This window comes from Carassius carassius, chromosome 16, assembly GCF_963082965.1.
Source record: "Carassius carassius chromosome 16, fCarCar2.1, whole genome shotgun sequence".
In the NCBI taxonomy this organism is placed as follows: Eukaryota; Metazoa; Chordata; class Actinopteri; order Cypriniformes; family Cyprinidae; genus Carassius; species Carassius carassius.
The window spans coordinates 33,868,687-33,895,612 of NC_081770.1; the positions used below are offsets into that span (position 1 = coordinate 33,868,687).

Below are 26,926 nucleotides of genomic sequence, written 5' to 3' on the forward strand. Positions count from 1 at the left end.
GACTTCTATTAGCATGCATATTGACTTTTTATAAAGCACATATTAATGCCTTATTCTGCATGACCATATTCTAGATCCCTTAATCTTTCCCAATACTGAAACATATCTATTACAACAGCTACCTAATGAGCAGCAAATGAAGAGTTAATCGAGGGAAAACTCTTAGTTAATAGTGAATATAATCTGTATTCACTAATCTAATGTCTATACTATTTCTGCCCTAATAAAATACTAAAAGACTGTGAAAGAAACTCAGCATTTTTCTATTTGGAAGCTGCATTAACGTATTTGAGGGAGAATTGGAGGGAGTCTTAATTTCTGATCTCTGGAGATCAGAGTTATATTAATTTGAGGAGAGGGTTCAGTATTCTACTATATATTTGTTCATATATGTAATGCAATATGGTAACACGCTTATCAGTGTTTCCTGTGAATTAGCACTACACGAAGATTGTCCTCATGTTAAAAAAATAACACTAAAAAGTATAGCTGTCAAGCGATTAATCACATCCAAAATAAGAGTTTTCATAGTATGTGTGTATATTTATTATGCATATATAAATACATGCATACAGTATATATAGATAATATTTGTCATATAATGTATATTATAAATAAATATATTTAATATATGAACATAAAATTTTTCTTGAATATATGAATGCATGTGTGTTTATACAAACGTAATAAGCATACACACACACACACACACACATATATATATATTTATATATATGTATATGTAAACCTCAGTCATTTTCATTGCATACCAGTTGTTTGTAGTTCATAAAAATACGAAATGCTTTAAAGCATCTGGATTTTCTCAATTGCTTGCTTAGGTCTGAAAACAGAGAGATATTCCCAGAGACAGATGGACCATCCTGAAGACCCACGCTTTGTTCAGAGCCCAACCGTGTCTACACACGCCACGCCGGACATAAAGGAGCTGTCCCCTCCGTGCCAGCCAGACAGCAGCAACACCGCGGTGGATCTGGATGTCCCGACAGCAGCAGAGGCTGAGGATAAAGAGCCCGTCGCTCCAGCCGTGACCACAGAGTGTCCAGCAGACAGCAGCTGTTTAGACCACATAGTCGATGAGCTCGTCTCTGGTTTCTCCAGTGAGGTCGAGCAGATCTTGAAGGCCAAACGTATTTGTTATGTCGCTAGCTCCAGCACTCAGGGCTCACGGGAACCGCTCCAGACTCCAGCTGTGCCACTTTCCAATTACGTGTCAAACTACAACACTCCGTTTCCAGTCAGCAACTACATCAGCAATTTCCACGACAGCCTGATGATGTTCATTGACCCTCAGCACGTCAGTCGATACCCCAGAGCTCAGGAAGATGTGACCTCTTCCACATCTGCTGCAGAAGTTCCTTCAGATGTCCCTGATACGTCCTTCAGCTTTAATCCATGTGCTTCCTCGTCTTCCAACAACACCTTGGAGTCATCTCTGACACCGTGTTCCCCTTCTAGTGCCCTACCTGACCCGAGGACGCAGCCTCAACATCACTCAAGTGTGCCCGACCCTGATCTCCAGCAGATGTGGGCATCAGAGCAGGACTCGGTGACCCAGAAGACGCAGGAAGCAAACGTCCCTCAAGATCTTCATGAGATGAATGGTAGTTTGGTTGCTGAGACTGCAGGTGCTGTGGAGGCTGAAGACGGCCAGATAGGACACGCTCATTCTGCCATCAGCAGCATCATCGATCAGCTGCAGCCCGAGGTGATCAGTAACCTGGTGGAGATCATCAAAGGAGTTCAGAAGAACATCGTCTACTTCTACATCCATTCCACGGATGAGGAGGAGAGTGACGTCTGCTGGGAGATTAAGGTACATGTAGTGCTGCACTGGCTCTTTGGCCTTGACCAAATCTAAAGCTGCAGGAACATATTTAGTCTGGTGCTGATTGGCAGAGCTTGATGATGCAGGGCGGGGCCTCTGTGTTGTTATTACACTTAGAGATGAACATACAAGTGAATGAAGACAGTTATATGAGAACGATATTTGTGCTTTTGTGATATTGGCTCAATAATGTTTTTTTTTCATATTTGTATTATTTTCATGGCATTTTACGAAATATTAACCTCTAATTATTGCACTATTTATCATCTGCAATACCACGGTGTAACCACTAGAAGGCTTTATAGTATGTGAGCGCGTACTACTTTACTATGTGAAGTATGTGAGAGCATTAAGACTAAGCACATGTTAAGGTTTACTCATGTGGATATATTTTCAGACATTTTTAAAGACTGCTTTTAGTAAAAGTTGACTTTATTGTTGATTTGAAGTGTCAGTTATTATTGCAGTCAAATCTACACACAGAAAAAGCTTTTTGTTACTCACACTAGCTTCAGTGTGATTAGTCACATGAAAGTCATCAATAAATATTGGTTCAGTGTTACATACCATGAACAGAGATGGTCTGCGGTCGAGTTACATGCAATGAGTGACTGGCAAAGTTCAGATTCAAGTAACTAAAAAGGTTTTACAAAGCATTGACAGCACTTCGAAACAATGGTGTTGAGCGTTAAGAAACTTAGAGGCTAAGCAATTCATGCTGTGAATGTGAAGGCTAAAAAGCTCTTTGATCCAAATTATCAAAATATAAAAATGAAATATTCTTTATGTGGAATGTGGAAAATGTAAAAAATTAAAACCATGTCATGCTATGTCAAAATCCATTTTTTCCACATATCGGATTGGAATCCTATCAATTAGCAAGTGTGAACTGAAACATTTTGAGCTACATTCACTTCTGGAAATCCTTTTCAGTCTGACTGCTGAGATCGGATTTTGGCTATTTGTCACAATTTAGTTGCCTAGAGACCTGGAGACATACTCACCCTGTACTGTATTGACATTCGTTACAGGAATATTTGAAGAAGTTGGGGAACTTGGAGTGTAACCCACATGGTTTCCTTGAGAAAAGCAGCAGTCAAGACAAACTGCTGGTCATCATTCAGAATATGGACATCGCCGCACAGGTTCACAAGGTAAACCAGAGCTCAGCACTTCGAATTTGAGATATAGAGTATTATTAAAAAGTATGTTGATTCCTCTTCAATATTGCAACTGGTTAGAAAAACTGTAAAGCACTAGATGTTGTGTTTTCTACCCATAGATACCTTCCCTGGTTTCCTTGAAGAAGCATCCGTCTGTGAGCTTTGCTGGTGTAGACAACCTTAGTGACATCCAGAACCACACGTACAACGAGCTCTTTCAGGCCGGAGGCTTCATCGTGTCAGACGAGCACGTCCTGAACCCAGCTGTCATCACTGCAGGTAATGCATCCTCAACAGGTCTTCACTGGGGCTGGACGATAAATCCATGCGTCGCCATTCGTGAGATTGTTGGACTGCATCGCCGTTCTCACTGGAATAGATTCTGAGTTTAGTTTTAGAACACTCTAGGATAGTTTTCAACCACACGCTCAGATTCTCATGAAGAAGAGTCATGTGAGTGGTTAAATCTACTTGCACCTCGCCTTTTATGCTTTTATGACGTGAGATTAATGTAAACACAGCCCACTATGAACACCCTTGTGAGTTCCTATGTGTCAAGAACGATTTATTGTCTCTAATGCATAAATTAAGCCCATAATTAATTGCAAAGAGAATTGCGATGCATTCCAACAATCTCAAAATCGAATGATTTATTGTCACAGCCATGGTTTTTAGGTATATCATTGAGTGTTATTGACATTTAGGTTTATTTTACTCAACATAGAACTGGATGATTAATCAAAATTAGGAAATACTGAAACTAACCAATGTCATTTTCCCATGCTGATTATTTAATTTTTTTTATTTGTTTTATCCTGTTAAAATTTTGCCCTTAAAACATGCTGATGTGTGTGCATTGTGCAATAGACGGACGTTTATGGCCGCTACAATCGTTTTTTTTTTTTTTTTCAGCGCCAGCAAGTTACTACTTTCTAATTTTTACATTGCATTAACTTAGTTTAGTATGATTATACCAGAATTTAGTTTTTTTATGTTAATGTAAAAACATTTTTGTAATATAATAAAACTCATGTTTGTTTCTTTGCTGGTTTTTATTGTGTATGTTTTTTTTTTAATCATTTTTGCCATGAAAATAAGCTAAGATGCTGAAATGGCATTAAATAAGAATATTCTTCTACTACTCACATTGCATTATATAACATACTTATTTACAATAATGTTTACAAGAGTACTTTGTTTTTCGCGTTTTCATTTTAAGCAGTGTGCTTTATTTCAATTGTTCGAAATATTCAATAAATAACCATACATGGTTTTAAAATCAAAAAGACATGCACTCTTTCATTAGGAAAAAACTGTATCCCACCTGGTCAATGAAGAAAAAACATAATACTAAATAAAAAATAGTTGTTCATTAACCATAATCAAGGTAAAACGTTCAATTAACTGAGCTTTTGATTTTAGGTCATATCTTCCAGTCCTAACTTAACACGTGTTTTTCTGTTTTTAGAGAAACTTCAAGATATCCTTGAGTACATTGAGCAGCTGAACTCTCCTCAGAGCCCCTGGAGGTGGAGGGTGCACTTCAAATCACACAAGAAACTCCGAGAGCACAGCAGGTTTGACACCAAACCTTTCAAACTTTGGAGGCGCAAGCACAGTTTATGTTTACCAAGTGGTGGCACAGAGTGTAAAGTTTGATTGCACTGTAAGAACTGTTTGTTTGTTTGTTTCTGTGCTGTTTCCAGGCTCAAACCTGATGCTTTGAAGCTGTTCGAGATCCTCAGTGAATATGAGAAGAGGCACATCGTTGAGATCCTGTCGTACCACGATTGTGACACACCATCACGTCAGGCGCCTGACCTCGACTGTCTAGTGGATCTGCAAGCCAGATTCATCAAACAACGACACCTGATATTTCTGACAGGTATAGTGACACAAGTGTCTGCGTAACTGATGTCTTGCGGTCTACATCTCGCTGCTACATTTGCATATGACTGCGTTTAACCCATGCTATGTGACTAAAATCAATTTTTTCCTCCAGAGATGAGTCATGTCGAAGGATGTTGGTAGGTTTATGTATATAAAAGTGAAAAAATATGTTCCCATTGCAGTTTTGCGCAATATACATTTTTAGAATTGCCGGAAAAATGTGATGTATGGGAGTTGATGTGTTTCCAATTTGTTTCCTGTTTGTGCAATTTGTAATGGAGACGCAGCTTCAGTCTCTGTAAATCATGTCTTCTTGCACTTTTCCTCTTCGTCATTGTAGCCTTTGTCAGTCTTACATCCGCTTGTGGTTTTAACACATTCAGTCCCCTGTAATCATCTTAACATCTGTGGTTATCTGCAAACATTAGCTTCATGAAATCACTCTTCACACCATTTTGCACATTTTTCATCCTGTTCTACTTTAGAAACAAAAGAGGTCAAGAATATTTGTTTAATCTCTGCATCAGTATCATTTTAAGTATTTCAAGCACTTTCAAATCACATAGCCACCAAACATTTTGTTCAAGCATATATAGCTTTAACTTAAAAAGCAAGCAACATAATGTTTCTTTGAATTGGGTATATAGCAATAACATTATCAAAACTATAGGTAGAGAGGTGAATCAAGCTAAATTCGTGCAATATAAGGAACCCAGAGTCCCTCTCTCTTGAAAATCCAGCACTTATGAAGAGTCAGTGTGGTTTTACAAGAGTAAAAGTTAAACTAAGAACAAATAACAAAACCAAGCTCATGAATATATTTTCCCTAAGGTAAAAATATTGGCAAAAGCTTGTGCATCTCCATCTAAATGCAGGATAGAAAGTGACATAATAAAGAGGATCCAGCTCTGCTGTAATCAACCAGTCACAGGGAATAACAGAAAGCAGACGGTAAAGGCTCTGTGTTTGAGATTGAAATTCAAATTCTGTTCTAGGAACCACAGACTGTTGGCAGATTACGTAGCGCCCTATGAAATCTGTTTTATTTGACAAATCCAGTTTTATTTATTTCTAAATTCATATAATTTTTAGATTTTGGTTTTATTAAATTAAACTTTATTCATCCAAAAAAAAAATGTCTAATTAATTAAAATTTTAAAACCTACTTAAACAGCAATTGTTGAAAAATTATTTTTATTGAAAAATAAAAAAATGACATTTTTACAGGCCCTATGAAATATTTTTTTTTTCTCAAATTATTTTTAACAAATTCTGTTTTCCGTTAATAATCTGGATTCCATATTAATATTTAATGAAATCATTAAAAATAATTAAAAAGGATTTCAAATTAATTGTTTTTATTAAAAATCTTTATAAAACATTTTTTGTTTTCCTTTTTTTTTATCAGAAATAAGTTGTTGAAAATAATTGTTCTGGTAAATATTCCTTTAAAAATAATGTTTTAAGAATAATTTTATTAATAGTAGTAGTGCTATCATTACATTAAGTAATATTTCTGATATCATTTCATCAAGTTAAACCAAACTTTTATTTTGACGGGTTGCTATCAAGACCTTTAAGTTTCTGTTTGTATACGACTCTGTAAAAACAAAACCGCTCGTCTGTGCCATTCATTCATACAGAGACATGCAAAGGATCAAGCAGGGATTCGTATCAAAGTAGTTTAATATTCACAGACATTTGATTTAAGTGTACTGACCTACTTTTCATGTGTCCGTCTGTACTGCAGAAATCGTATTTTATTATCTTCATCATATTGTTGCTTTTTAAAAAAAAAAGAATATATATTGTTTTAATCAGTTTAACAGTAAATTCTTGGGTGTATTATGATTATGTAAATACTTGGTGCGAATGCTTATGACCAAAGTAATGTTTGTTTAAATCCCGTCCAACAGGCTGCCAGTTTGAGATGTTTCCCCAGTACTCCAGCAGTGGCATCGTCATTGCCAATGCTGATGAGATAAAGTTTATAATAAGCAGTTTAGATTCTGGAGGAAATGTGGACAGCGCTCCATCAGCAGAGACTTGTGGCTCTCCCGCTCCAGCGTCATGTAAGTGATTCTGTGGTAAACCCATCTGACAGCATCCCAAACTACACTGAGTCTTGCTCTCACTCGAGTCAGAGAGAAGCTTGTAATGTCCATGAACGGCTGAACAAACAGAATAGAAAATAACAGGACTAAATGGTGTTTGCTTGAAGAGTACTGAAGGTTCTTGATCACACAGCGGCATTATGTCATGATAATAACAAGCTAAGTAGGAGCCGAGGCTGAGAACAGAGGAGACTGTAAAGGCAACCGAGTTCATGTTGTGCTTTTGTAAAGGCTTTTCATCTCGTGGGTGGACGGACGTGGATGAAACACTCAATAGAAACCATCTGTTTACCTTTGGGATCAACAGGTCTTTTGTGAACATTCACCTCTGAATATAACCATCAGCTGTAACCAGGGTCCAAAATAAATATAGAGTGGGGTTTTTCTACGTTTTTTTATTTTAAGTACCTTCAAACAATTTAAAAAATATTTTTTACAAATTGATATGTATTTTTGGCCTAATAATAATAAATACTGAATAAATACATTTTTACCCAAAAATACTGAATTAATAAATAAATGATTTTTTGAAGCAGCGCCTGTCACAAAAATGTGAAGACATTTCCCATTCCTAATATATATTTCCAAATGTGTTGTTAGGTCATGTTAGAGTAGCCACATGGAGTTTTTGGGAGATTTGTGGTGATAAACTGATGCAAAATTTATAAAATAAATATAATTTGAATTGCACTCACCACATTTCCAGACCTCTAGATAATTAGCTTTGTTCTGAATCAGGGACATATTTTGGCAAAGGTTTGGTTTGCTTTCAAAAATCAACAATTCAAAGCACACCAGAATGTGTTAGCTGATAAATGACATGTATATTTGTCTCAGGACAGCATTCTTGCAGTGCACCTGTTTCAGGTGTCCTTGTTACAGTGTAATTATACATTTAAGTACTGGGTTACATTAACTACATGTACTTACTGTATGGTTAGGGTTAGGATTGGGGTGGACGTAGTTACTTGCATGCAGTCATGCTTAATTATTATAATAGTAAGTACATGTAACATGTATCTTAAAATATAAGTGTTACATTAAATTTGCTATAAAATATATTTTTCAAATAAGTAACGACAGTTACATTGTTTTCCAATTTATTCACTGACAGCTGTCCTGTCCCCTTGTTGAGAGGAATTGGGACAGGTGCAGAGACATGTCCTTCAGCAAAAGGCTTATTCGTATCACTTTTTATGTGAAAGAGCCTTGACACTTACCAAAAACAAATAAGCAAGCCCAGGCCTGCTGACAAAAAGACATAGTTACATCATGCATTAATTTTTATAAAAAGTAATGCCATTAGTTACTTTTTATAGAGTAATTCAATATTGTAATGCATTACTTTTAAAAGTAACTTTCCCCAACACTGCCTTAATGAACCAAACTAAAAGAGAAAATGTTGAGAAATGCTCACATTGAGACTGGCCTTTTAATATTTGATAAACCATGCATTGTTCTGCAGTCACTGAAAGCTGCCAGTCGACTGGACAGTAACTCAGTTGTTACCTGCTGCTTTTGGCACTTGGCGAGTGTTTGTTTTGGACCCTGTGTGTGCGCGTGGGTTTGTAACCTTCTGCAGGTGTAAAGATTGTTGTTTGAAGATTCATATTAGATGTATAGCATTCTGTCAACTTTTACATCTTAACACAAAGTAAAAAAAAAAAAAGGTTCTGTTTTAATGTGTAAATACAGAAAGGGTTTCTGTTTGGAACCATAACTTTTTAAATGATTCATCACGACAGAAATAACCCTTAAAACCAATAAACTGAACTGGCATGAGTAATACATTTTGTATTTGGTTTGGGGAAACTGTATATATATATATATATATAAAACTCTTCCAATAAATGTATTTTGATAAATCCTAACTTTATCTCTTTATTCTTCTGACATTTGACATTTTCTGTGTGTATTTCATGGTTCATGAAAAATACATAATTGTAAATGCCAGCAGAATTGATGCTTAGGACACTACAGTAACCTGAATGCAGTTCTTCTATATTTAGAATAAAAATTCATTTTGTGGAGCGTAAAGTTATTTTTGGCATTATCAAAGACAACATTTAATGTTCTGACATTTAATGACCAATAATTCTGAATCAGAATGTTATTTTGCCCACCAACATGCAACGAGCTAATCTGCCGTCATTTGAGCAAAACTTGATTGTTACTACACTTGACAATCTTTCAGTTTTTTATTGAAAGTGACTGTTTTTCCTTGTAAAAAAGATCCATGAATGCAGCTTGAACATAGAGATTATAGACCTATTTCTATGCTCAAAATCTCCTGAAAATCCTTATTTGTCACTGACTGTATAAACTATGATGGATAGTTGAAAACTCATAATGAAATCTTTGCTTTAAATTACAGATCAAATCCAGTATATTGGGAAAGTGTATTAAATTCATCTGAAGCTGTGATCGTTGATGGCTGTAACCTCTCTCTTGTCCCTGTAGTGAGAGACGATAGCATGTCCTTGGACTCGGATTCTCCAGATAACCCAATCCTGGTCTCGGTCTCTCCGGAGACGCCCTGTGTTGTCCCGGACCAGCACCTGTTCTCCGAACCCTCTCTCCAAGACCAAGCCAATCCAATTCCTGTGATCACAACCACCAGCCAGTTACCAAAACCAATAGACTTCCTGGCTCTCAGTGAAGCGATTTCCCAGTTCAAGACATCCAGGATGCTTTCCAAGTCGAACTCGGGCGAAACCCTCCAGACGTCTTTTGGAGTCGATCCTCACCAGAGCTTCCTCGGCCACAGCGGTCTGTCTGATTCCTATCCTCAGTGCTCCTCGGGAAACCACAGTGTGTCCAGTACTCGGCCTGAGATGCCAGTCAAAGCTGAAGCAGCTGGGGCTCCGCTGAGCTCTTCTTCTCCAGGCGAAGCCAGTCATGAACTGGTCCTGTATGGAGCAACGGCAGCTGAGAGCACCAGCAGTATACCGAATATTTCCAAAGCTTGGGAGCAATCCAGCACAAGCTCCATGGTCACGGCTAATGCAGGACAACCGTCCAATGAAAGCAGCGTTTTAGAGAAAACTGCAGTGAGCAGCGCTAGTTCCTCTGAAGCAGCGGGACAGGGCTATTATCCAGCGCTGCAGGGCTTCACGGCGGGCCCGAGCTTCATCTCTCACAATGCCTCTGTTGGGCATCCTCTTCTGAACTGCAGCGTTCCCAACAGCTCCGGAGTGGTGGGAGCTCCGGCCTACACTGGGTCCGTGCCCAATCCTAGCATGCAGATGTCCTGGGGCGGTGGTTTAGCGCAGGGCTCAGCGCCGGGCCTCTGGGGGGCGCACTACAGTGTAGATATGCAGCAGATCCAGGGGTCTCCGTTCCTCCAGACCTGGCAGGGAAACCCTTCCTTCCAAGGGGATGCATATCATCCCAACAGAGGAGGGTTTGGTGGCTGGTGAGCCAGCGGCGCATGTAGATAGTTTTCAAACTCGTGTTTACAATTCCCAGACTCAACTTTTGTATAAAAGAAGAAAAATCAAACATTTGTAGGTTTTCACTGAGAGTGTGTTAAAAATTTGATTTATTTCATATTTTTCAAGAGAGCATTATATTTGTATTGTGCATTTGCATGTTGGTGGGGCGCATAATGTCGGTTCATTTTCCTCTTTTGTGATGAAGCTCAAGGCCTTGGTTTTAATATTTTTATAAAGCCGATAATATACATTAAACAACTTTCAAACTAGTCTGTGTCTGTACTGCTGATTCAGAAGTAATATTGGTCATGTATAATTGAGCAGAACTAGTGTGAAAAGTATGGGCAAAAGTAGATGCAACTCTTAGTTTTAAAAATTGTTTAAATACGTTTAATTCACATTTAGGGAAAACTGTAAAATTCACATTCACATTTGCAGTTCAAAAACAGCCCAAGAAACGTGCCTGATGTGTCACACGTCTACAACATGTCATTAATAAAAGCGTCTGACAGATTCATGTGTCCGACAGCAACACATCTGGCAGTATAAAGTGCTGTCTTGTGTTTGGAAGCAGCTCTGGATCACAGCGGTCTGAAAGGTGAGAAGTGGTTTCTGTGTTGTGTTTGCACCGCAGGGTTCAGACTGGTTTCTAGCTCTCGCTGTCTCTGCAGCAGACCCTGAAATAAAAGAAATCAACATCAGCTTTTCATTTACAGACTGCAGTGTTTCCTGCTGGATTTTGTTTGTTGCAGACAGGAAGCTTGTCCTTAATAACCAGTCGAAAGCACACAGAATTAAGTGTGTTATGCATAGTTTTGTTACAGTTAAATCATTACAAAAAAGTAAAATCTTGTGAATGCATCTATAACAGCATGTTGTATTAAGAATCAGTAAACTAGTCCATGGCATGCAGGCCGACTCAAAACAAGAGAAACGCTCGGAGCCGTCCCTTCTTGTTTTGGGGCATTACCTGTCTCAGCTCGGACAGACCCTTCAGGATGGCCTGCTGCCGTTCAGTGCTTTTAGGAGGATGCTGGACCCAAGGCGGTGCCTGCCTGCTGCTGCTCACAGCTGCAAGAAGCATCGTAAACTTGACTTGTGAATTACATACACCTACGGTTTGACACTATTCATCACACACAGCACAGAACCATGTATGTCCATTAAGATTCACAGTCTGTCATTGTGCAAACACCATGACAGCTAATCTAACAAGCAGAACCAATGCCTCTTATGGTATGACTCCTGTTTTGAGCTTAAGGGTTAGTTTAAAAATTAAAACACTCACCCTTCATGTCGTTCCAAACCAGCAAGACATTTGTTCATCTTCGGTGCACAAATTAAGGTACTTTGATGAAATCAGACATGATCAAGGCTCAGAAACAGCATCGATAAAATAATCCATGTGACATCAGGGGTTCAGCTGCAATTTTCAGAGGCTAAAAATGCTTTGTGTGCAAATAATGGCTTCATTTAACCATTTTGAACATAATGCTGAGCGTAAACAACACTGATTACATTGATTATGTTCTGGGGTACTCTCCAAAATGGCAGAAGATGGTAACTTAAATTGTTATTTTTGTTTCTTTGCGCACTAAAAGTATTCTCGTGTCTTTGTAAAATTACGACTGAACCACTGATGTCACATAAACAGTCTCAAAACAGTTTTGAACAGTCTCCTTGATACGTTTCTGAGCCTTGGTCGTGTTGGCATCCTTGCTGTCTACGGAGGGTCAGAGAGCTCTCAGATTGGATAAAAAATATCTTAATTCGTGTCCCGAAGATGAACAGAGGTCTTATGTTTTTGGAAAGTCGTGAGGGTGAGTAATTAATGACAGAATTCTCATTTTCATTTCATTTCAAGTTTCATTTCAATTCATTTTTGGATGAAACAGTTATTATGAGCTGCTGTATGGAAAAGACCTGCGTGAAGCTCTTCATTGGATAAAAAAGGAGGGAATGTCAGGTTTGCTACAAAAGTAGCAAAATCCTTAGATGCAGTCACATTTACCACTGTTCAGCTAATTTCCACACTAGAAATAGTAATTTCAATAGGGATCATTTCAAAGTCACCTGTAGTTTGCTGATCTGTGTCGTCCCTCTGCTGTGCTTCATGAGTCGGGGGTCTGGACAGCGGAGCGAGGGGGTCCATGTGATACACCTCGTCTGTGCGCACATACGGCACATAGTCTAATGACGGCGGGCGGCCAGTGTCCTCCATCATGTGGTGAGAGGACTGATGCACACGGGTCTTTCCTGCAGGTGCGGGAGGAGACGGCACCCTGCTGGAGACACAAAACACACTTTAATCACTCGAAAACACATCAAGCATGCTGAAAACACATGCTTTCAAAGGTAATGCTTCATTTTAGAGAGAAATTCATCTTTCTGTTCACCAACTGGACTACAAAACAAAACCGTACTCATTACTGTTTGTGTTGCTGTGATGGCAGAGCCTGATGTCTAGCAGCTATTACTGTAGTCTATAAAGAAAACCTTGCATTTAATTCTTGAGAAACTCAAGAAACCTTTCTTTTAATTATTTCTTTTAATCAGTTGGAAAAGACTGTGCTGCATAATGAGTTTTTTTTTTCTCACATTTTTCAATTTCTTCGAAAGTCACAATGATTCATTAAAAATGGGTTAAAACTGAGAAATAAGCAATAAGCACAACCTTCCTATAAAACTAAAATCAGTTGTGCATCAGTGATAATGTTTGTAGTTTAAAGGGCATCCATTCTTTGACTACATATTGCCTTTGGCTTACATTATGAATTCTAACCTTAAATAGTCACTGTAGTCCACGTTATAATGTTCAAGTAAAAAGAGAGAGCTTTATGCACCTGGCTAAAATCCTCACCTTCCAGCGCTGAAGGCTGGTGCTCCTTGGCGTTGATTTTCCCTCTGAATAGAAAAGAAACTACATCAACACTCAAATACATTTATCAACATGTACACAACATGCATTAATAGTGATGCCAACTGTGAGGGATTTGACAATGGTTCTGGTTCTAATCATGGTCACTGCTCTGCTCTTAACTACTAAAGGAAAGTGACATACTCTTTGCCCCTGTGCTGGAGGGGACATCCCGCGTGTCTGAGCTGGAGGCTTGTGGTTATGAAGCAGCTGCGGTGTGCTTCTCTCCAGCAGTGTCATCAGCTGCTGCTGCCTCTGTCTCCTGCTCTCCTGCCGGTGTCTCTGCAGGGCTTCAGGGTAGCGCTCTGACGCCGGGATGAAGGCTCTGCTGGGTCTCTGTGTGTTCCACTCAGGCCTCTTCTCCACACTGTGGATCCTGCCGCTCCGTGCGTAAGGTTCGTAAGCGTCCACTTCTCTCACATGCTGCTTGCTGTGGCTCTTTGCAGATGCTTTCACCTCACATCGCTGGGATGTGTTGTTTGGAGGAGCTGGGCCTGTGACACCAGCTCTGGGGATAACACTCTCATTCTCTGCTTGAGGGATGATCTCTGCAAAATCACAGACTGATATTGAGCCAGCGCTCATACTTTCATTTAGAAACATTTTTTACAAATTAAGTTTCTGTCATTATTTACTCACCAACCTCTCATTACAAATGCTGTTTGTACTTTAATTACTCCTTAATAGCTCCTTTCTGTACAAGTGAAATCAAAACCAGATTGGTCATTTACAGAAATCTCCTCCACCAAAGCTTCAATTTCACAGCCATGTACAGATTTAATTGCTGTATGGATGCAGTTTTGATGTTATTGTCTCACGAATGTCAGATCTGGACAACAAAACCGGCCATAAGGGTCAATTTTTTTAAATTCAAAATTAATTAACAACTAAGCTCTCCATTGATGTATGGGTTGTTATGATATTTGACCGAGATACAACTATTAAAAACCTGGAATCTGATTATTGAGAAATATTGAGAAAATCACTTTTAAAGTTGTCCAAATGAAGTTCTTAGCAATGCATATTACTAATCAAAATGTAAGTTTTTATATATTTACGGTAGGAAATGTACAATTTGTCTTCATGGAACATGATCATATGATCCAAATTAGTTTTGCCATAAAATAAAAACGAATAATTTTGACCCATACAATGTATTGTTGGCTATTGCTACAAATATACCTGTGCTACAGACTCACAAATGTGAAAAATAGATCATATTTGAGAGCTTTGGCTGGAGAACATTTCTTATTGAAGGCTTCTCAAAAACTTTTATACTTTCATTTTTTCCTTCTTTTTGGAACTTTTTGAAAGCCATTGTCAATGTCTGTGTATGAACATGATGTTGCTGTATAAAGTCATTAATGCACTCAGAATCTTTCAGCAGATGAGGATGAGTAAATGATGACAGGATCTTCATTTCTGGGTGAAGTATCAAACCTGTCTGAACAGCGGTGTCTCTTCTCGGAGATATTGTGGAAGGAGCTGCTGTCCTCATCTCTGATGCAGCAGGTAAGTCTTCACCACTAAGGGCTAAAAGACAGCTTTAGAATAATGCATACACAATATAGTGAAAACAAAGGAAGTTTATTTCCCTCATACCCTGTGAGACGGAGTCTGCTTCCAGGCTGTGCAGTAGTCTGGACACATTGTGGCCTTTCTTGGCCAGGTCTCTGATTCTCTGGATGTGTTTGTCTTTACAGGCCTCCTCTTGCGCTCTTTGAATGCTCAGGTGCAGCTCCTCTGTTTTACGAGACTGCACCTCCTGGAACAGAGTTCTCACTTTCATATTCAATATACTACTCAAAATAGACCCTACCGTCATATTTAAAAGCTTATAGTATGCTGTGTGAACTTAAAAAATAAGTCCTTCCAAGCTGTTTATTGTGTGTTTCAACATGGTAAGAAAATGGTCAACTAACTAGATGATTTGCTGTGCAAAGAGAACATATGTCAGTGTTTACCACTCTAACACTGGAAAACATTTAAACAGAGTGGATGTGTTAATTTGATATTTTTCAACCATTTTACACAAAATTATATTCATCCCTGGTTTAGTACATGGTTTGACAAGTTTTGTAATTACAAATTTGGTATAGTAAGTTCTGGTTGAGAGAACAGATCACTTTATCTTAGTTTTTTTTCAACACATTTTTAAAACTTTACACACAAATCCAAGAATTGCACACACTTAACTGTGCAAAATGCCTCACATCTCTTGCAAAATGAAGCACTGCATTCAAAATATCACAAACACATCTCAAAAGCAAACATTTGCAGAGACCTTTGCCATAAGATTAATTCAGGTTAGATTTTTGGGTTGCATAAAGAATTGTGTGTTGTGTCTTATTAAACTGAGTCAAAGGCAGAGAATTAGCGTATGGTTTTGGATTAAAGGCAGATTGAGTGTGTGCTTCTGCTCTTTGAGTGTCAGCTTTCAGAAGTTGTGACAAATAAAGATTTTGTGTGTATGAATATTTACTGTGCTTGTGCAGAGGCTGTTAGGATCCTTGTCTTTCAAAGACATCTCAGCCAATCTGTTTCTCAGAAACAGTTTATTGTCTCTCAGGTGTTAACAGAACACTAATTTCAGTGATGCCTATGGAAACTTATTTCCATCATTAAATTAACAATATAAAAGTTTAGAATTACATCTCTCAATTAGTGATGTGTTGTTCATTTTGAACGAATCTTTAATGTGACTCGGGAAGAAAGAGTCGCCTCGGGGGGGGTGATTCGTTCAGTCGTGCATGAGCAATATTCTATAGGTTCTGTTCTGCTAGTAGTAATTCAGCTGTGTCATAATTCGGGTCTATCAGGTTTTTGACTCGTTCCTTAATCATGTGATAGCCCCATACGCTTAACCAATGCAATCTGAGCCGGAAAGAGAATTGATTAGTTCAAAATTAGGGTCTATCGGGTTTTTGATTCGTTCCTTAATCACGTGACAGACCCATACCCTAAACCTATGCAGTCTGAGCCGGAAAGAGAATTGATGAGTTCATAGTTCGGGTCTATCAGGTTTTTGACTCGTTCCTTAATCACGTGACAGACCCATACGCTTAACCAATGCAGTCTGAGCCGGAAAGAGAATTGATGAGTTCATCTATCGGGTTTTTGACTTGTTCCTTAATCACGTGACAGACCCATACGCTTAACCAATGCAATCTGAGCTGGAAAGAGAATTGATTAGTTCATAGTTCGGGTCTATCGGGTTGTTGACTCGTTCCTTAATCACGTGACAGCCCCATACACTAAACCTATGCAGTCTGAGCCAGAAAGAGAATTGATGACTTCATAGTTCGGGTCTATCGGGTTTTTGACTCGTTCCTTAATCACATGACAGACCCATACGCCTAACCAATGTAGTCTGAGCCGGAAAGAGAATTGATTAGTTCATAGTTCGGGTCTATCTGGTTGTTGACTCGTTCCTTAATCACGTGACAGATTAGTTTATCTCATGAGTCTTCGGGTCGAGTCGTTCCTTAATCACGTGACAGACCCGTACGCTAAAACCAATGCAGTTCGAGCCGGAAAGAGAATTGATTAGTTTGTGGAGTGCAGTAAGTGAGGAGACAAGAGACGGAGATGCGTCGAGTCAGCTTTACTATCCACTTCAATATATATCTATCACACAGTACAGCAAGTGATATCAAAACCAAAACACACGAACCAACCGGAACTCGTCATCGTCTAAACCCCCCTTTTCTTAAAGGTGCAGTCCCTTGGTGAATGTCTCTTTCAGACATCCTTGTGGGTCACCACACAGGCCCCTCCAGAATTCACCCATAATAACAGGGCCAGGCCGAACATGTACCCCAAATAGAACATGTGACACTATGCACTAGTGCAAAACAGAACAGTCCAGCACATAACAAAGTCAACGCACAGGGGGGCGGACTGGGCGGCCATACCGGCTGCGCCTAACAGTAGAGGGGCCAAGGGCAAGGGGCGGGGCAGGGGGCAAGGTTGCCGCAGGTGGGCGCCCTCGCCGTGGGGGCAGGGCCAGCTGAAACGGTTCGCCAATATCCACATGAGCAGGCTTGAGACGGTCAATAGCCACCCGCTCAGGCCTGCCCCCCATATCCACAACAAAGTTCTTAGACCCCCCCTCCAGGACACGGAAGGGCCCATCGTATGGGGGCTGCAGCGGTGTCCGATGGCCATCGTGGCGGATGAAAACATACTTGGCTGATGGTAAATCCTTGGGCACGTAGGACCGGGGAAGGCCATGGTGGGACGTTGGAATAGGAACAAAAGCGTCTGCAATGTCCCGAGACGCAGCCCGATGTGAGGCAACTGACCACGGGGCCGTGGCATCCGGAAGAAACTCCCCCGGGACACGCAGCGGCTGGCCATACACCAGCTCGGCAGATGAGACTTGAAGATCTTCCTTGGGGGCGGAGCGAAGGCCAAGCCTAACCCATGGGAGGCGGTCAGCCCAGTCGCTGCCCGTAAGGCTGGCCCTGAGCGCGGCCTTCATGTCACGATGAAACCGCTCGCACAATCCGTTGCTCTGTGGGTTATAGGCTGTGGTACGATGGACCTTCACCCCAAGGACCTCGGCGACCGCAGACCAAAGCTCCGATGTGAACTGCGGACCCCGGTCCGAGGAGAGGTCGGACGGTGTGCCAAAACGGGCCACCCAAGCCGTAATGAACGCCCGGGCCACTTCCGCTGATGTAGTGGAGGACAGGGGAACTACTTCTGGCCACCTGGTGGTCCTGTCCACCATGGTGAGGAGGTATGTGTAACCACGGGAGGGGGGAAGTGGGCCCACCAGGTCCACATTCACATGATCAAAACGTCTCTCTGGCACTTTGAAGGGTGCCAAAGGAGCCTTGGTATGACGAGTCACCTTTGCGCGCTGGCACGCCACACAGGCCGCAGCCCAGGCCCTGACATCCCTCCGCAGGCCCGGCCAGACGAACTTGGCCCCCACCAGCTTGGTAGAGGCCTTCACCCCCGGGTGGGAAAGACCATGGATGGCATCAAAAACTTTATGCCTCCAGGCAGCAGGTACCATGGGGCGAGGTTGCCCAGTGGAGACGTCGCAGAGGAGTGTAGCGTTAGCCGCGCCAAACATCACATCTTCCATGAGCAGCGACGTGGGGTCGTCCTGTAGGCTTGCACCTCAGAGTCCGCCGTTTGATCCGCAGCCATAGCCGCATAGTCGAGGCCCAAGTGGACGGAACCAACGACCGCCCGGGAGAGGCAGTCGGCGACGAAATTGTCCTTGCCAGCCACGTGCTGAATGTCAGTGGTAAACTCGGAGATGGCCGAGAGCTGACGCTGCTGTCGACCAGACCATGGCTCCGTAGACTTGGCCATAGCAAACGTCAGCGGCTTGTGGTCAACGAAAGCCGTGAACCGCCGACCCTCCAACAGGAAACGGAAATGACGGGTGGCGAGGAAAAGACCCAGGAGCTCCCTGTCGAAGGCGCTGTACTTCCTCTCATTGTCCCGGAGCTTCCTGCTGAAAAAGGCCAGCGGCTGCCAGGCTCCGCTCACCCACTGCTCACACACAGCCCCCACGGCGTAATCAGAGGCGTCCATAGTAAGAGCAACTGGGGCGGTCGGAGACGGGTGCGCCAGCAGAGCAGCGTTGGCCAGCGCAGTTTTGGCAGCATCAAACGCATCAGTCATCTCTGGGGACCAATCCAACGTGTCCGCCGGTCTCCTACCCCGCAAGGCGTAGTACAATGGACGCATGAGCTGGGCCGCACGGGGGAGGAAACGGTTGTAGAGGTTCACCATGCCCAGGAACTCCTGCAGGGACTTCACAATGCGTGGGCGTGGAAAACTGGTGACGGCGTCCACCTTGGCAGGGAGGGGGACTGCCCCCTGTGGGGTGACGTGGTGGCCGAGGAAGGTGATGGATGACCGGCCAAACTCGCACTTGGCCGGGTTGATGATGAGGCCATGCTCACTGAGCCGGCCGAACAGCTGCCGGAGATGAGTTCGGTGGTCGTCTGCAGATGCGCTGGCCACAAGAATGTCGTCCAAGTAAACAAACATGAATGGCATATCTTGCAGCACCGAGTCCATGAGACGCTGGAACGTCTGCGCTGCCCCCTTGAGGCCGAAAGGCATCCGTAGGAATTCGAAAAGGCCAAAGGGTGTGATGACCGCTGTTTTGGGGACATCCTGCGGGTGGACAGGCACCTGGTGGTAACCGCGCACCAGGTCCACCTTTGAGAAAATGGTGGCGCCGGCTAGGTGGGCGAAGAAGTCCTGGATGTGCGGCACTGGGTACCGGTCGGGTGTGGTGGCGTCGTTCAGGCGACGGAAATCTCCACAGGGACGCCATCCGCCATCAGCCTTGGTCACCATGTGCAGGGGAGAAGCCCACGGGCTGTTGGAGCGGCGCACGATGCCGAGGTGCTCCATGGTGGCGAACTCCTCCCTGGCGATAGCGAGCTTGGCAGAGTCGAGGCGCCGGGCTCGTGCGTAGACTGGGGGGCCCACCGTGGTGATGTAGTGCTCCACGCCATGCTTAGCCACCGCCGATGAAAACGTGGGCGTGGTGATGTCGGGGAACTCAGCAAGTAGGCGTTGATACAGGTCCCCGTTGGCCAGCGTGTTTGACAGACAAAGCGCCCCTGCCCCTCCCAGCGTGCAGGGGTATGAAGCAAAAGAGAGGGCGTCAATCAGGCGGCAGTTTGTAACATCCACCAACAGTCTAAGCGCAGAGAAAATCCGCCCCCAGGAGCGACGTAGACACAGCAGCCATGACGAAGTCCCAGCTGAAACGCCGCCCGCCGAAACACACTTCCACATGCCTCGTGCCATAGGTACGAATGGGTGTGCCGTTAGCGGCGTCCATCGGGGGGCCGTGCCCGCCAGCCATGGTGTCCACCGGCTGCGCCGGCAGGATGCTGCGCTGAGCCCCAGAATCGACCAGCAGCCGCCGGCCAGACAAGGTGTCAGTGATGAACAACAGCTTGCAGTCACGGCCAGCGCCCATAGCTGCTAATGAGCGCCGGCCCTGGCTTTTCCCTGGGCTCCAAAACTGCAAGGCTGACGACACTGCTTGGCTTTGGCCCCAAACCTGGAATGGAAATAACACCACCCGTCCTCACGCTGTCGGCGGGCCGTCACAGCAGCTGCAGTGTCTGGGTCGTCCTCCAAGGGTGGAACAGATGTGCGCTGGGTGAGCAGCAGTGCATGGACAAACTGCTGTCGGTTGGCGAGGAAAATCCTGTCTGCCTCCACCGCCAGTGCTCGGTAGTCTCTGGAGGAAGGGAGGGGGGAACTAGCCAATGCAGTGCGCACGGGTGCTGGAAGCTGCCGCAGGAATATGTGGGCGAAAAGGAATGAGGGATCCTCTCCATTAACTCGGACGGCTTGCTGTCGCCAAAGCCGTTCAGGGACAGCAGGCGGTCTGCCTTCTCCAGTTCTGACAGTTCAAAGAGGCTCAACAGGAACGTTTTAAGTGCATCGTACTTGCCGTCAGCAGGAGGAGCCTCTAACAGCGCCATAGCCCTGGCCGTCGTCGAGGCATCTAAGGCCGCTACCACGTGGAAATACTTTTACAACGTCCTGTGTTATTCCTCTCAGCTGGAACTGTGCCTCGATGTGCTGAAACCACGGCCGTGGATTATTCTGCCAAAAGTCCGGTAACTTGATGGTGGCTGCATAGATAGCGCCGACATTAGCCGCGCCGCTAGCAGCGTTTTCACCATCGTCGTTGTGTGACATAATTCAGCAGTGTTCAACTCGCGACAGGGTCACCAAATGTGGAGTGCAGTAAGTGAGGAGACAAGAGACGGAGATGCGTCGAGTCAGCTTTACTATCCACTTCAATATATATCTATCACACAGTACAGCGAGTGATATCAAAACCAAAACACACGAACCAACCGGAACTCATCATCGTCTAAACCCCCCTTTTCTTAAAGGTGCAGTCCCTTGGTGAATGTCTCTTTCAGACATCCTTGTGGGTCACCACAAGTTCATAGTTCGGGTCTATCGGGTTTTTGACTCGTTCCTTAATCACGTGAAAGACCCATACGCTTAACCAATGCAATCTGAGCCGGAAAGAGAATTGATTAGTTCATAGTTCAGGTCTATCGGGTTTTTGACTCGTTCCTTAATCACGTGACAGCCCCATACGCTAAACCTATACAGTCTGAGCCGAAAAGAGAATTGATTAGTTCATAGTTCGGGTCTATCGGGTTTTTGACTCGTTCCTTAATCACGTGACAGCCCCATACGCTAAACCTATACAGTCTGAGCCGAAAAGAGAATTGATTAGTTCATAGTTCGGGTCTATCGGGTTTTTGACTCGTTCCTTAATCACGTGACAGCCCCATACGCTAAACCAGTGCAGTCTGAGCCGGAAAGAGAATTGATGAGTTCATAGTTCGGGTCTATCAGGTTTTTGACTCGTTCCTTATTCACGTGACAGACCCATACGCTAAACCTATGCAGTCTGAGCAGGAAAGAGAATTGATAAGTTCATAGTTCGGGTCTATCAGGTTTTTGACTCGTTCCTTAATCACGTGAAAGACCCATACGCTAAACCTATGCAATCTGAGCCGGAAAGAGAATTGATTAGTTCATAGTTCGGGTCTATAGGGTTTTTAAATCTATCTTTAATCACGTGACAGCCCCATACGCTAAACCTATGCAGTCTGAGCCGGAAAGAGAATTGATTAGTTCATAGTTCGGGTCTATCGGGTTTTTGACTCGTTCCTTAATCACGTGACAGACCCATACGCTTAACCAATGCAATCTCAGCCGGAAAGAGAATTGATTAGTTAAAAATTAGGGTCTGTCGGGTTTTTGACTCGTTCCTTAATCATGTGACAGCCCCATACGCTAAACCTATGCAGTCTGAGCTGGAAAGAGAATTGATTAGTTCATATTTCGGGTCTATCAGGTTTTTGACTCATTCTATAATCACGTGACAGCCCCATACGCTAAACCTATGCAGTCTGAGCCGGAAAGAGAATTGATTAGTTCATCGTTCGGGTCTATCTGGTTTTTGAGTCGGTCCTTAATCACGTGACAGACCCATACGCTAAACCACTGCAGTCTGAGCCGGAAAGAGAATTGATTAGTTCATAATTCGGATCTATCGGGTTGTTGACTCGTTCCTTAATCACGTGACAGATTAGTTTATCTCATGAGTCTTAGGGTCGAGTCGTTCCTTAATCACATGACAGACCCGTACGCTAAAACCAATGCAGTTCGAGCCGGAAAGAGAATTGATTAGTTCATAGTTCGGGTCTATCGGGTTTTTGACTCGTTCCTTAATCACGTGACAGACCCATATGCTTAACCAATGCAATCTGAGCCGGAAAAAGAATTGATTCGTTCATAATTAGGGTCTATCGGGTTTTTGACTCGTTCCTTAATCAAGTGACAGACCCATATGCTTAACCAAAGCAATCTGAGCCGGAAAAAGAATTGATTCGTTCAAAATTAGGGTCTATCGGGTTTTTGACTCGTTCCTTAATCACGTGACAGACCCATACGCTAAACCTATGCAGTCTGAGCCAGAAAGATAATTGATTAGTTCATAGTTCGGGACTATCGGGTTTTTGACTCGTTCCTTAATCACGTGACAGCCCCATACGCTTAACCAATGCACTCTGAGCTGGAAAGAGAATTGATTAGTTCATAGTTCAGGTCTATTGGGTTTTTGACTCATTCCTTAATCACGTGACAGACCCATATGCTTAACCAATGCAATCTGAGCCGGAAAGAGAATTGATTAGTTCAAAATTAGGGTCTGTCGGGTCTTTGACTCGTTCCTTAATCACGTGACAGCCCCATACGCTAAACCTATGCAGTCTGAGCCGGAACGAGAATTGATAAGTTCATAGTTCGGGTCTCTCAGGTTTTTGACTCGTTCCTTAATCATGTGACAGACCCATACGATTAACCAATGCAGTCTTGAGCCGGAAAGATAATTGATTAGTTCATAGTTCGGGTCTATCTGGTTTTTGAGTCAGTCCTTAATCACGTGACAGACCCATACGCTAAACCACTGCAGTCTGAGCCGGAAAGAGAATTGATTAGTTCATAATTCGGATCTATCGGGTTTTTGACTCGTTCCTTAATCATGTGACAGCCCCATACGCTAAACCAATGCAGTCTGAGCCGGAAAGAGAATTGATTAGTTCATAGTTCGGGTCTATCGGGTTATTGATTCGTTCCTTAATGACGTGAGAGCCCCATACGCTAAACCTATGCAGTCTGAGCCGGAAAGAGAATGGATTAGTTCATAGTTCGGGTCTATTAGGTTTTTGACTCGTTCCTTAATCACGTGACAGACCCATACGCTTAAACTATGAAATCTGAGCCGGAAAGAAACTTGATGAGTTCATAGTTCGGGTCTATCGGGTTTTTGACTCGTTCCTTAATCACGTGACAGACCCATATGCTTACCCAATGCATTCTGAGCCGAAAAGAGAATTGATTAGTTCAAAACTAGAGTCTGTCGGGTTTTTGACTCGTTCCTTAATCACTTGACAGACCCAAACGCTAAACCTATGCAATCTGAGCCGGAAAGAGAATTGATTAGTTCATAGTTCGGGTCTATCGGGTTTTTGACTCGTTCCTTAATCACATGACAGACCCATACCCTAAACCTATGCAATCTGAGCTGGAAACAGAATTGATGAGTTCATAGTTCGGGTCTATCGGGTTTTTGACTCATTCCTTAATCACGTGACAGCCCCATACGCTAAACCAATGCAGTCTTGAGCCGGAAAGAGTATTGATTAGTTCATAGTTCAGGTCTATCAGGTTGTTACTCGTTCCTTAATCACATGACAGACCCATACGCTAAACCTATGCAATCTGAGCCGGAAAGAGAATTTATTAGTTCATAGTTCGGGTCTATCGGGTTTTTGACTCGTTCCTTAATCACGTGACAGACCCATACGCTTAACCAATGCAATCTGAGCCGGAAAGAGAATTGATTAATTCAAAATTAGGGTCTATCGGGTTTTTGACTCGTTCCTTAATCACGTGACAGACCCATATGCTTAACCAATGCATTCTGAGCCGAAAAGAGAATTGATTAGTTCAAAATTAGAGTCTGTCGGGTTTTTGACTCGTTCCTTAATCACGTGACAGACCCATATGCTTAACCTATGCAGTCTGAGCTGGAAAGACAATTGATTAGTTCATAGTTCGGGTCTATCAGGTTTTTGACTCGTTCCATAATCACATGACAGCCCCATACGCTAAACCTATGCAGTCTGAGCCGGAAAGAGAATTGATTAGTTCATCGTTCGGGTCTATCTGGTTTTTGAGTCGGTCCTTAATCATGTGACTGAGCCATACGCTTTACCTATGCAGTCTGAGGCGGAAAGAGAATTGATTAGTTCATAGTTCGGGTCTATCGGGTTTTTGACTCGTTCCTTAATCACGTGACAGACCCATACGCTAAACCTTTGCAGTCTGTGCCGGAAAGAGAATTGATTAGTTCATAGTTCGGGGCTATCGGGTTTTTTACTCGTTCCTTAATCACGTGACAGACCCATACTCTTAACCAATGCAATCTGAGCCGGAAAGAGAATTGATTAGTTCAAAATTAGGGTCTGTCAGGTTTTTGGACTCGTTCCTTAATCACGTGACAGCCCCATATGCTAAACCTATGCAGTCTAAGTCAGACAGAGAATTGATTAGTTTATAGTTCCGGTGTATCGGGTTTTTGACTTGTTCCTTTATCACGTGACAGACCCATACGCTTAACCAATGCAATCTGAGCTGGAAAGAGAATTGATGAGTTCATAGTTTGGGTCTATCGGGTTTTTGACTCATTCCTTAATCACGTGACAGACCCCTATGCTTAACCAATGCAGTCTTGAGCCGGAAAGAGAATTGATGAGTTCATAGTTCGGGTCTATCGGGTTTTTGATTCGTTCTTTAATCACGTGACAGCCCCATACGCTAAACCTATGCAGTCTGAGCCGGAAAGAGAATTGATTAGTTCAAAATTAGGGTCTGTCGGGTTTTTGACTCGTTCCTTAATCACGTGACAGACCCATACGCTTAACCTATGCAATCTGAGCTGGAAAGAGAATTGATGAGTTCATAGTTCGGGTCTATGGGGCTTTTGACTCATTCCTTAATCACGTGACAGCCCCATACGCTAAACCAATGCAATCTGAGCTGGAAAGTGAATTGATGAGTTCATAGTTCGGGTCTATCAGGTTGTTACTCGTTCCTTAATCACATGACAGACCCATACGCTAAACCTATGCAATCTGAGCCTGAAAGAGAATTGATTAGTTCATAGTTCGGGTCTATCGGGTTTTTGACTCGTTCCTTAATCACGTGACAGACCCAAACGCTTAACCAATGCAATCTGAGCCGGAAAGAGAATTGATTAGTTCAAAATTAGGGTCTGTCGGGTTTTTAACTCGTTCCTTAATCACGTGACAGCCCCATACGCTAAACCTATGCAATCTGACCCGGAAAGAGAATTGATTAGTTCATATTTTGGGTCTATCGCGTTTTTGACTGGTTCCTTAATCACGTGACAGACCCATACGCTTAACCAATGCAGTCTGAGCCGGAAAGAGAATTGATGAGTTCATAGTTCGGGTCTATCGCGTTTTTGATTCGTTCCTTAATAACGTGACAGACCCATACACTTAACCTATGCAGTCTGATCCGGAAAGACAATTGATGAGTTCATAGTTCGGGTCTATCGTGTTTTTGACTCGTTCCTTATTCACGTGACTGAGCCATACGCTTAACCTATGCAGTCTGAGGCGGAAAGAGAATTGATTAGTTCATAGTTCGGGTCTATCGGGTTTTTGACTCGTTCCTTAATCACGTGACAGACCTATACGCTAAACCTGTGCAGTCTGTGCCGGAAAGAGAATTGATTAGTTCATAGTTCGGGTCTATCTGGTTTTTGACTCGTTCCTTAATCACGTGACAGACCCATACGTTAAACCAATGCAGTCTTAAGCCGGAAAGAGAATTGATGAGTTCATAGTTCGGGTCTATCGGGTTTTTGACTCGTTCCTTAATCACGTGACAGACCCAAACGCTAAACCTATGCAATCTGAGCCGGAAAGAGAATTGATTAGTTCATAGTTTCGGTCTATCGGGTTTTTGACTCGTTCCTTAATCACGTGACAGACCCATACGCTAAACCTATGCAATCTGAGCTGGAAACAGAATTGATGAGTTCATAGTTCGGGTCTATCGGGTTTTTGACTCGTTCCTTAATCACGTGACAGCCCCATACGCTAAACCAATGCAGTCTTGAGCCGGAAAGAGAATTTATTAGTTCATAGTTCAGGTCTATCAGGTTGTTACTCGTTCCTTAATCACATGACAGACCCATACGCTAAACCTATGCAATCTGAGCCGGAAAGAGAATTGATTAGTTCATAGTTCGGGTCTATCGGGTTTTTGACTCATTCCTTAATCATGTGACAGACCCATACGCTTAACCAATGCAGTCTTGAGCCGGAAAGAGAATTGATGAGTTCATAGTTCGGGTCTATCAGGTTTTTGACTCGTTCCTTAATCACAAGACAGCCTCATACGCTAAACCTATGCAGTCTGAGGCGGAAAGAGTATTG

At 42.8% G+C, this 26,926-nt stretch overlaps 2 protein-coding genes across 5 annotated transcripts in view; one reads left to right on the top strand and one right to left on the bottom strand.

Moving 5' to 3' along the window:
• tasora (transcription activation suppressor a) overlaps positions 1 to 10,716 on the top strand; it is a 36,062-nt gene extending 25,346 nt beyond the window's left edge. The window contains exons 19-25 of the mRNA XM_059569981.1: positions 840 to 1,834; positions 2,878 to 3,000; positions 3,129 to 3,288; positions 4,478 to 4,586; positions 4,716 to 4,894; positions 6,816 to 6,971; positions 9,474 to 10,716. Of these exons, the coding sequence (XP_059425964.1) occupies positions 840 to 1,834; positions 2,878 to 3,000; positions 3,129 to 3,288; positions 4,478 to 4,586; positions 4,716 to 4,894; positions 6,816 to 6,971; positions 9,474 to 10,432 (2,681 nt within the window). The 3' untranslated portion in view covers positions 10,433 to 10,716. The remainder of the gene's footprint in view (positions 1 to 839; positions 1,835 to 2,877; positions 3,001 to 3,128; positions 3,289 to 4,477; positions 4,587 to 4,715; positions 4,895 to 6,815; positions 6,972 to 9,473) is intronic.
• Positions 10,717 to 10,814: 98 nt separating this feature from the next.
• ccdc66 (coiled-coil domain containing 66) overlaps positions 10,815 to 26,926 on the bottom strand; it is an 81,997-nt gene continuing 65,885 nt past the window's right edge. For 3 of the 4 annotated variants that reach the window (XM_059569938.1, XM_059569936.1, XM_059569937.1), the window contains exons 13-19: positions 14,967 to 15,129; positions 14,805 to 14,897; positions 13,509 to 13,912; positions 13,308 to 13,351; positions 12,521 to 12,732; positions 11,418 to 11,518; positions 10,815 to 11,124 (exon numbers count right to left, since the gene is read on the bottom strand). In XM_059569938.1, the coding sequence (XP_059425921.1) occupies positions 11,029 to 11,124; positions 11,418 to 11,518; positions 12,521 to 12,732; positions 13,308 to 13,351; positions 13,509 to 13,912; positions 14,805 to 14,897; positions 14,967 to 15,129 (1,113 nt within the window). In that variant the 3' untranslated portion in view covers positions 10,815 to 11,028. The remainder of the gene's footprint in view (positions 11,125 to 11,417; positions 11,519 to 12,520; positions 12,733 to 13,307; positions 13,352 to 13,508; positions 13,913 to 14,804; positions 14,898 to 14,966; positions 15,130 to 26,926) is intronic. The other variant, XM_059569939.1, reaches the window with a different exon arrangement.